Source organism: Polyodon spathula, chromosome 27 (assembly GCF_017654505.1).
Source record: "Polyodon spathula isolate WHYD16114869_AA chromosome 27, ASM1765450v1, whole genome shotgun sequence".
NCBI classification, from domain to species: Eukaryota; Metazoa; Chordata; class Actinopteri; order Acipenseriformes; family Polyodontidae; genus Polyodon; species Polyodon spathula.
In genome coordinates, this window is record NC_054560.1 from 4,850,053 (window position 1) to 4,861,597 (window position 11,545).

Sequence of the window (11,545 nt, forward strand, 5' to 3'; positions counted from 1 at the left end):
AGGATGCAACAGCACATGCAAAGTCTGTATAGCAGGTTAAAGAACAGGACACAGATGCGTTTCTCAATAACTATGTTCTGGTGTGTTGATTGTAGGGGAAATGGCCGCTCTGATGCTCGCAAAAGAAGCCTTGAATCAGAAGTTCACATCTTTGAGCAACAACTGCACCACCTCCACGCTTCACCTCCAAGGAGAGCTGAAGAAAACGCAAGAAGAGAGACTGCAGTACCGCTTGGATGAGATCAAAGCGAACAGAGAAAAAACCACCCTGGAAAACCACTTGCAAAACTACAGGACGGAATGCAAGGAGCAGTTTGAGAAGTCGCTGCGGGGGATCAACGAGGTCATCGTCGAGTTCAACAGCAAGATCAACAACATGCGGCCCGAAGCCTTCGCCTTCTCGCTCACCTGCGAGAACCAGCGGCAGCAGCTGGATCAGATCCGGCAGAACTGCACCGGCCTGTCCAGCGACATCCAGCGCAGCTTCCAGACCTACCTGAACACCTTCAGCAGCCGCTTCTCAGAGACTGTGCAGACAATCAGCGGCTTGCAGGCAGACAACGCCAGGTGGAAGGAGGAGTTCGAGAACTGCAACAGGAACCGCTCCGACATCGTGGAAGACTGCGAAGGCAAGATCAAGAAGCTCAAGTCCAAAAACGACAACGAGGTGGAGGGTCTGATGAAGGATTTGAAGAAGACTAGAGAGGAGAAAAGTGCCCTGGAGAGCAATGTTTCGGGGTACACTGCGCAGGTTTTGAATCTGAATAACCAGGTGCAGACTTTGAATGCCTCACTGGCGACCTGCTGCCCAAAGGTAATCCTTTCTCTCCAAATCTACCGGTTAAATTAGCAGACATGTACCAAGCCAGAAATCTTAGAGGTGTGCATGGAGAGTTTCTGTGAGATTAGCCCCTTTTAACCCAGCACCTTGAGGGGTCTGTATACTCCAAAGTTATACTACTATAGTTATATAGTATAGCTTTTAATATTTAATTATGAACCCGTTTAATGTCCTTGGCAATAATGTTTCACATTTTCACTAGTTGGCAATAATGTAACGTGGTATAATTGAGTTGCTGCTATACAATATTTCACATCACATACTTTATAGCTTAAAATGTTTATTGAAAATTCTGTTTTAGTTCCACTTTCCTTTTTTGTTCTTAACAGCGGCCGCCGGTTTACAACCCGTTTCCAGTTAAGCAGAATGAGCCGGCAACGTCAAACGTTTATGGTAAGGTCTGACACTCCATTTATTCATTTTAATAGCTTCAGATGTTTAACTTCACATGATTTTAGATTCATTTTAAGTGCAATGAGCAAGTTGTTATATGTTAAACGTCCAGCAGGTGGCGTTGATGCATATCCTGGCTTTTATTAAGATGTTCCGGTGTGCTGTTGAATCGCATAATCTTGCATATAAAGGTGTTCACAAAGTGCCATTTCGTTCAGATTGGCCCCTTCGCGATCCTGAACCCTTCTTCGGAGAACAGGAGGGGGTATTTCTTACAAGATTCCAATGTTCAAATAGAAATCGTTTTATAGTATTGATCGTGGACATTGGAAAACGATATCGCCAGTTAGAAATTTCTCAATGAAAATGAAAAAAAAAAACTTGTAGAAACAGTTCTTTACTACCAGGCTCTGCTTTCTCCTCTGGGCTTGGGAACGCCCATAATGCACTGTGCACGAACGCTGCCTCAGCTGATTGGCGTTTCTGCCGGGTCAGTGGAGAGACTGTACTGTCTCGTGATTATACAAATACACTACTGAGAAATAAGTTTTAGTAGTGCTGCTATGCGAGTGGGCACCATGTACAATACACAGGTTGTGTGCAGGCTGATACTGGGCTATGAGGATCTTCATGCTATATTCTTTGACGCAGCTGATCTGCAGTGCGCTCAAGCTGGTGCAGTCTTTGACTCTACTGCTCTTACATTTTCACAGGAGACGTCAAGTCATATCTGAAGGAGCTTCAGGAGTTTGCAGATAAGAAGTCAGAGTGAGTGAAATGCTTTGTATAGTAGCGCTGGTAACAGCTGTTATAGCACTGTCCATTGGCTACCCTGGGCAGCCAAGACCACACTAATTCAACATGCGCGAGATTCTAATGTGATTTCCAACTTAACATGCAGCGCTAAGATAAAGTCTGGAAGGGTTTGAAAGCATTTTGTTTTCCTTTGATCCCTTAATGGGGCAATGGTCCACAATCCAGCTTTTAGCCAACTGTTTGTTAAAAAAACAACAGCGGACATTTTAAAGGTCAAGCAACAAAACAAAACAAAAAAAAAAAAGTGTTTCATTTTTCCCCTCCCCCACAGTATTTCCGGCTGAAGCGTCAATCAGGACTGCAAGAATAGTGACTTCACCTCACGAAAGCACCCAGCCTTCACCGCCTCCTTTCTGCAGATAATCTCCAGGACTTCATAGAACATGCTTCAAAACTAACAGCCTTGTCAGCAGTCTCACCCCGGATATGATTTCTTCTGTGCTTGCCTTGCCTGTAAAGTGTGGATCTTTGTGCACCGCTAGGCTAGATACTGTTTGAGTGCTGCATTGTGTATTTCAATTCACCAATTCAAATGCTCTGAAAACTTCATGAAATAAATGAAGGGAATGCAGAGCAATGTGCAGCATGTGCAGGGTATTGACATGATGTTTCTGCAGGAAAACATTTGGAGAACAAAAAAGAAAATGTGCATAAAATCAGAAATTAATGTGCAAGATGTTTATTTCTAGACTTGTAAATATTTTTGTCCTGTGCTTTCATTGCAACGAGCCCAACAGCTAACAATAAACAGCAGCGTTAATCAAATCTGAAGTCCCTTTCACACTGGCATTTCAAACATAAGAGGGAGCAACAGGTAGAGAATGCTGATATTTACCAAGGGCATGTGTCGCATTTTGAAATAAGGACTTTGTCCTTCTAGAAAAAACTTTTTTTCTAATTTTTGAGGCAGAATCTTTCCAAGTAGTTTCTTCAGAAGCTATTTTGCATCTGATGGGTTATTCCTTTCCAGCTCTGTTTAGATCGATTGAAGACAGGAGCCCCAGGAGTGGATGCAATTATATGAACACCACTAGTTTCCTGCTCTGCAAAAAAATTCATAATTCATAAAATAAAATGTATTTTATTTAACATCATATAATCAAAGAAACTACTCAAGTCTATCAGAAGCAATTTTTCAATTTTTTGTAAAGTAGATGGAAAATTACAAAGAGGAACGTAATTCAATACATTAGAGTAACATTATTCAGCAGGTTTCATTCGCCTATAAAGCAATGCGAGTTAATTCTAGACGGGGATGCAATACTTCTGTCCAGAGCTGTAACATCACCCTAGTGATGCTGGATGAAAGTAGATGTACTGAGGAAATTGAAGTAAATGAAGCCACGATAAAGGGAAACACTGCTTTTATACTCTAAACAATGTCGTTTTCAGCATGAAGGCCAGGTAAGATGCATTGACATGTTTACAACTCGGAAACTTAGAAGAACACAATATTTATTCAAGGCAGCGAGCTTGTCAGGCATCTGAGCCAGACGGATGGGTGGGAGGTATACAAACTGCACTGTTTATAAGAGAAAACAATACTTCCCTCACATGCTAGCACACGGAAATCCCAACACTCGAGTCACGGGCACAGCATCTATACATTCAGGCAAGGAAGGAACCATCAACAATACGTGGGAGCCAGTGTATATTACACCACTCAAACACACCTGGCTTAAGAGTAAGTCTATAGAACAGTGCTATAATATTTCATGCTGCATTAAGGAGGCTGTGTGGTCCAGCAATTAAAGAAACAGTTATACCCGGGAGGTCTCGGGTTCAAATCCCAGCTCGGTCACTGACTCACTGTATGACCTAGCGCAAGGCACTTGTGCTCCGTCTTTCGGGTGAGACGTTCTTGTAAGTGACTCTGCAGCTGAACCACAGTTCACACACCCTAGTCTTGTATCTTGTAAAGCGCTTTGTGATGGTGCTCCACTATGACAGGCACTATATAAAAATTATTATTATATCCCTGCTGACCTCTCTATAATGCGTAACTTGCAGAACATAGATGGATATTTGTATTTTTCAAACAAGCCTTTCTGTATTATTTATACCGTCTTTATAAGAATACTGATTTACAAGGCTGACATACAGCAGTTTAACATATATCAATTCACTTTATATGATTTCGCTTTTGAAAAAAAAAAAAAAACTCTATAAAAACAGAACCTTTTCAGTTAAACTTCGATGCCATTCAGGATTTTTCCTTTGATTTCCAGTCTTAACCTTTTCATTCTGCGACTGCTTCTGACAAGGGGAAAGTCAGGAAGAATGATTCACGACACATATTTGAGACAAGCTGGTGCTGGCTGGTGACTGCGAGAGCGCCAGGTGACGGAGTTCTTTCTCCAGCACTGCTCTGTGCATCCTCAGGAAATCCTTTAACTCTGTGTTATTCTATCCAGCCCAGACAGTCAGGTCATCCTCTGCTGGTGGACAGAGATGACCCTGGGCTGCTCACTCACCCAGGCATCCTGCCCTCGATGAGAGCTAGGTTTTACGCTGCTGGTTCCCAGCGTCTTCAGGGATAGAAATGAAGACTCCGGTCGCACAGCAGTTTGATCTATTCCTGGTTTTACTATAGTTTAATAAAGCACACCTGAGTTTGCTACCTATACAGGCTGTGGCTAATCCTGCTTGTAGTAAAACCTGTCACGGGTGCAAATGCTATGCAATAGCAATCTTATTTCCATTCGATCCTGAATGTGTCGTTCAGTACTTTGCTTGAGCAGCAAAAAGATTGGAGAGAAAAACCAGAGGGAGCAAAACGTGAAACAGAATTGAAGCCGTTTCTGTTTTTTATTGAAAAACCGGTCAGAGCTGTGACTGCTGGAGACTATCAACAATAACTGGTGAAGATTGACAATGAAGTAGAATAATAATCTTTGAGCTTTATAATCTAATACTCTTTTAAGCTTTGAGGACTGTCAACAATAAATCAGTCACTGCTAACAATAACCAACCGTCATCTTTAACCAGTGCCTGGCTTGGTATCGTCATGCTCTTACAGCTTGTGCAAGCGTGCCATGGTCATGCGCGCCAGGCCAGCAGCTCCTCCTATTTGCCAATGCAGAAATCTTTGAATACGAGGTCCAGGATTTGCTCTGCACCCACCCTGCCAGTGATTCTGCCCAGGCTGGTGAGGCCGAGGCGGAGCCCCTCTGCAGTCAGGGCCTCCTGCAATGGAGGGGTCTGTGAAACCAGATGATGTCATTTTAGTTCCCAAGTGACAGTTCAGGGTTTTTCGGTTACACCCCAATGCATTCTGGTAAATGTAGTCCTGCTTCTCAAAGAAACAAGTGAAAAGTACCGCTGTGATGCAAATTGAAAAGCCTGAACTGTCCCAAACTGACTCGGTGTACACGGAGTCATATGGCAACCCTACCTAGGACAGTCTTACAGTATGCTCACATGCTCTCCACTTGCTTTTGAAGGAACCCAAGGAAGTGTTCCAGTCCGTCTCTCATTGTGCAGGACAGCAGGCAGATGGGCGAGGACCCCTCTGAGGCTGTCCAGCTGTTCCCCGCTCAGCAGGTCAGTTTTGTTGAGGACCAGTAGGTAGGGTCTCTGGCTGTCACCTAGGACCTTCCTCAGGTATCTTCATGAGTTCCTTCGGGACTTCTGCCACATGCAGCATGGCAACGGTCAGGTCCGCCTGCTCCACCCTGGCGACAGGAAGCGTCGCTCGTTACCTCCTTCCTGCTACACTTCACAAATTAAACACGTCTGTGTCTCCTTCCTTCCTGTCCCTCAACACCACACTGAAGGAGTTGATTGCACTTCTCCCTACAGTGGGAACTCCTTGCCAGCCTAATTTAATCAACATGCTATTGCAACAAAGGGGTAACGGAACACAAAATGTTGTTTGTTTTAACTGTTGTACTTTTCCATTTAAAAATATGCACATTATATTGGCCTTCCTTACTTAGCCTTCTCTCCTTTCCTCTTTCACGATCTCTTCCCATCTCTTTCATCCCTCCTTCCCACCCCTCTACTTACCCTAGCTTTCTATTCCTTCCCCCTCCTCGCCTCTCTGTTGGCTGCATCCCACTCTCCCCCACACCTGTATCTCTCCCCAGCTCCTCTACCTCCTCACCCCCTCTCTCTCCACACTATCCCGAATGTCCCTCAGTCCAGCCGTGTCACTCAGGGAAGCCCCTGATGTCCAGCGGTGTCTCCACAACGTCCCGCGCTGTCCCGGTAACCAGAGAAACGATAGCCGCTGGCCGCAGGCCTGGTAACGACCGGGAGAATGACACCACAGTGAGCACCAGTCTAGGGTCACCTGTCAAACACCCCCACCCATAGGACTGAAGCTGTTTTATACTGTAGCCTTATTTCTCAATTTGAACTAGGAGATTGCACAGATATGTAAAATAACAACCTTGGCTACCAAATGCTGCGCCATTAGTACTTTTTCAAATAACTGTGCTAAAGGAAATTGATTCAGAAAACCGCCCCACACCTTCCCTCCATTGTGAGGATTTGAAGGCCCTGGGTCTCCTGGGGGTCACTCACAAGATGTATATCTCAGTCTGACAGCGCGATTGAAACTCCTCACACAGAAAGGATGTGCTCTCTCTCTCCGAGCCTCTCCCAATTTCCCATCTATCAACCGCAACCCCAAAGAGACCCATCTGAGGTCGTTCTCCCGGCCCTGTCCTAACAGTCAGCTATGAACCGAGGGATTTTTCATTGGTGTTATTTTGCGTTTCAGGTTTTGAAAGGTTTGGGAGCTCCTTATTTGACCAGCATTGGCTATAGCTTACCCACTCGAGATTCTGTTAATTAGACTTATCTAAGATCACCTCCTGAAGATGAGGAACTGTTTCCATCACAGTATGAAGATGGAATCTGATAATCTCTCCTTCTCTGGTTTTAAAGATCATATCGGGAATTGCTTAGAACCTCCTGCCAATGCTTCTTCCTCAGCCCACATTAACAAATAGATATGACTTTATTTATACTCAGACTCTCTCACGGTCCTGCAGTGCAGGTCACAGTGCAAAACCCCCTTGCAGATGGTATTGAGGAGGCTGCTCTTCCCCGTGCTGGTCTCCCCGGCGACGACCACCGGAACTCTGCTGCATAACCGCTCACCCTGCCGCCCGTCCCTCAGGTGAGCCTCCAGCTCCTCCCACAATTGCTCAAGCTAGACGTCCACTAGGGGGGACAGAGACATGTGGGTCAGTCCTGGAGCTGCTGCCAATACCGTGCAAGCACTGCCTCACTGCATTACACACAGCGGAGACTTATTCAAACAGCTGAATTCAATTCAATGCATTCGCTTATATAGCGCCTTTCATACCACAGTATCTCAAACAGCTTTAACATGCCAGTTAAAACAGAATGAAGCCCAGGATATCACCAAGTAGTAAAAATAACTAAGTAATAATAATAATAATAATAATAATAATAATAATAATAATAATAATAATATACAAAAGTTAAAATAAATAAATTGAAGAATACAGGAAATGAATAAAAAAGAAGAAATAAATGAGAAAAACAATGAGAAAAACACACACAAGTGACTGTCAGGCCTCAGTTTCCTAAACTCAAGGCTCTTCTTACTCCAGTACACACACGCTTCTGTTTTCTGGTGTGATTTGACGGCTGGCAGCCTAAACGACTGCCTGCAGGACTAGGAAGTTTCTTGGAGTGTTACACAGATTTAAAACGACTGAGGACTGATTACTCAGAAGACTGAGAGGCGGCTGTTTCTTGCATGTTCACATTTGCTTGTTTCTGGTCTGTCCAATGAAACTTTTGAAATGCTTTTCCTCTTGATAGAACACAAAGGAAAAACTCTCATTAAGATAAGAGCAAGGCCCTGGCATGTGTGAACATTAATCACAAGGCACTCTGCATGACTTTGCCTCAGGAGTTGCCAGGGTGCTGACAGTGACTACATTTCTTATCCATGGTTTGGGAGATTAACACGAAGGTGTTGAACGAATTGGTCTTTTTGTTTTTTGGATAAGGGGTAACATGCACAGAAGAGAAAGGATACCTTGGTTTAAAACGCCCTCTTCAATATTCTCATCTTCACTGAAATCAATGAAAGCTTCCTTGTGAGCCAGATTCTAAAATAGGGGTAATAAATGTACATTTATCAAATATGAAAGTACCCCCCCCCCCCCCCCCATCTATTTAAATTCAAAACGTGCAATTGCAAAAAGCAACAGCCAGCTGTCGGTCTCCACACAGTATCCAAACCGACAAGCCATTTTCAGCCACCCTGCAGTTCATGAAAAATACACATTTTCCACGTTCCCACTGGGTGAATAGCAACCTGGTTAATCAGACCGCAATCGCAGGCTTTCATGGAAATAAATGCAATCAAAATAGAGCTCATTTTGGAAACGGTTTCCCCAGGAAAGCCTGATTTAGATTCCATCTGAGCCACTGCGAGGGTCAGCACTTACGCAGGTTTACAGCTGTGACAGGACTGCAGCACAAAGAGGGGAATAAACCACCCCCCCCCCCCCCCCCCCCCCCCCTCCCCCCCCGCATTTAAGACAGGATATCCTGCCTCCTGCATTCAGGATCTAAACAGCACCACCACCCCCACCAGACTGAGACAAGCCTGAACAGCAGCCCAGCTTTCCAGGGTTATTACCAGTGCGACACAGCAACGAATTCACCGAGACACCTCATGCTGCAGACCCCTCAAGGGATGGAAATAAGACTCCCATTGCACAGCACTTTGATCCATTCCTGGTTTTACTATGAGTTTCAGACACACCTGAGCTTGTTACCTATACACAAGCTCATAGTATAACAGCTGGAAAGGGTGAAACTTCTGTGCAACAGGAGTTTTATTTCCATCCCTGTCTCTAAGGGGTACAGATAAAATGGCTTTGAAGCCAGCTCTTTTGAGTCTGACTAGTTGTCAGTCTCTGCTTGAGAGTCGTGGGGTGGATCAGGTACCCCAGCCCCTCCACCTCCCTCAGGTCCGGCTTCCCCGCTAGTAAACCCCCCAGCTTCAGCGGGGCGCAGGCCGGGCAGGCTTTTTTTTGGGAAAGTAAAATGGTTTCATGTTTACGTTTGCGTTCTCCGTCTGCAGTCACATTTTATCAACCTGGATTCACGCTTCTCAATCGCATGCATACCAATTATGGCTACAAAGTGTTGCATCGCGCTATAGAATTAAGTATTTAATGTTGCTTCATAAAGTCGAATGAAACCTGCTGAATAATGTTACGTTAACATATTGAATTACACACCGCTTTGTAGTTTTTCCATATACTTAACAAAAAACTGTCACATTTTAAAATGTGACACTTCAAAATCTAACATGAAATACTGTATTACTATTACAGTGACCGGACTTTTGCGATATCATTGTGTAGTTTGAATGTGCCAGTCCTCTGGCTGCTGTGGTCTCAGTAAATACTATCCTACCCTACAAAAAAAAACAAACGCACACACACACACAAAACCCTGCTTATCCTACAGTGCCCCCTAGCAGCCAAAACCTGACATAACATTGCAAGAGGATGTCAAGAGGCAGTGCAGCAGCAGCGAAAGAGCAGGGCAATAAACCGCCTTCTTTCTCTTATCCAGGGCTTGTAAAACTCCGCTAATCACTGCTGGGCCCCCGTGCACACGGAACTCAGCACAGTCTTCAACTGTGAAGCTGTGCGGACCTGCAGAGAGGCAGCGAGTGTGAAAAACCAGCATGAAACCAGCCTTTAGTGCTATTTCCTTTCGCTTGCTGTTTTTGCTCATTCACTGACCTGGGAACCACAACACCAGCCCCCGGTCGAGTGGCTCCCCCGTGCCTGGGTCCAGGAGGCTGTGCAGCACAGCGGTTCTGGGTTCCGGGAGTGCCTGCTTCATCCCAGCGAGGCTGCGGAGAGCATTGTCCGAGGCTGGGCCACTGACTCGGGTCACAGCCACCCTACACTTCCCATGGCCCGAGGACAGCGCAAAGATGGTGGGGCAGTATCCTGGGCCGGGAGCACAGCAGAGGGGCCTCAGAGCGAACCTGCAGAACAGAACAGGGGTGTGGATTCACAGCTCAGCAACAGACGGGCTGATTAAATAAGGCATCAATTTCTGTACACGTCAGCAACCCAAGCAGTGGCTTCAATTAAAATATAGAACGGCAGTGTTACTTTTCTGTTCCATGCAATATTCACCCATACACCAAACCGTGCTAAAAAAAAAAAAAATACTGTACAAAGAAATTTCATGAATTAAACGACAATAGTCTTGAATAGACTGTTGAATGTCTTCAAATATCTTTAATGCAGACGATGAAAAAGACTTCTAGACAAAATGGCGGTCGCTGTATTTATGAAGTTTCTTTCAGTAGACCTATTTCTAAAAGGCCGATATTCAAGCCAATTGACCAGAGGCTTGGTACACGTGTTTTAACATAAGAGCTTCCTGAATTTCGACAAACTAATAATACCATGGCAGGTGTTAACATTATTTTGTCCGCCGCTGCGTGTACCGTTTGCTTCTGACATATCACAATGGACAGCAACAAACCTTAAACAGCGTCTGACAATTTTACCAAAGTCTAGCTAAGTAGTGCAGTAACTTGAATTGTATATACTCTATTACTCCGTTTAGTCGCTATTGCGAGAAATGCACCCGAGCCATTTGCACCAATAAAGCAGGTGTGGTGTGTTTTAAATACAGTTAAATTCCATTCAGAACACATACACCCTTCAAATTGGTTCGTTAGTAAGAGCGTATTTCTCAGCACATCTAAACTCCAGTGTTTTCTGTATTTTTTTAATTGATATTATGTTTCAGCATGTTGAATTATGATAAGTGCGGTTTGAAGTTAAGCAACACGAATACAGAAGCACGGGCTATAATATGGTTTAGCTACAACTACAACGTAACATTAAAAATCTCGTTCCTTTTACACGCTTCTAATAGCAGCTTACCTGCTTACTCGGAGCGTAAACCACACCCCTAACATTTAACTGGTGCCTTATGATAGGGCACTGTGGTTGTCAAACAGATACCCTGTGTGCTAAAAACGGACCCTCCTTGTTCTTGTTGACATTGATTCCTAGAAACTGTGCTGTTATTTGACAGTACAGTGTCGCTTTTTTTTTGTTCTGCACACCACTTACCAGAACAACTCAAATTAGCAATGCAGTCAACACGCTAATCTGCCTCGTCTCCCGGAGAACCTGCGTGTGCGCTGACGTCATTCTGGACATTTCTAAAGCTCCAGTTACATCCAGTTATGCATAGTGCTATTATATATATATAATTCTTATTATGTATTTCTTAGCAAACGCCCTTACCTTACAGTTGTATACTAAAAATACAAATTGCAATTATGGTTCAAATACCGGCTCAGTCCCTGACTCCGTGTGTGTGTGTGTGTGTGTGTGTGTGACCCTGAGCATGTAACCTCCTTGTGCTCCGTCCTTCGGTTGAGACGTAAATCAAACGAGGTCCTATAGAAAGTGACTCTGCAGCAGCAGCAGCAGTTGTTGATGATGCAAAGTT

The 11,545-nt window shown here is 44.4% G+C and overlaps 1 protein-coding gene and 1 pseudogene across 1 annotated transcript; one reads left to right on the top strand and one right to left on the bottom strand.

The window, feature by feature from the left end:
- The first annotated feature begins 70 nt into the window (after positions 1–70).
- On the top strand, positions 71–3,899 carry LOC121301144. The gene is made up of 4 exons (XM_041230280.1): positions 71–814; positions 1,171–1,234; positions 1,948–2,002; positions 2,322–3,899. Exons 1-4 carry the CDS (start codon positions 101–103, stop codon positions 2,332–2,334), a joined length of 846 nt encoding a protein of 281 aa, XP_041086214.1. The 5' UTR covers positions 71–100; the 3' UTR covers positions 2,335–3,899.
- Positions 3,900–3,955: 56 nt separating this feature from the next.
- On the bottom strand, positions 3,956–11,088 carry LOC121301176 (annotated as a pseudogene).
- Positions 11,089–11,545: the final 457 nt, after the last annotated feature.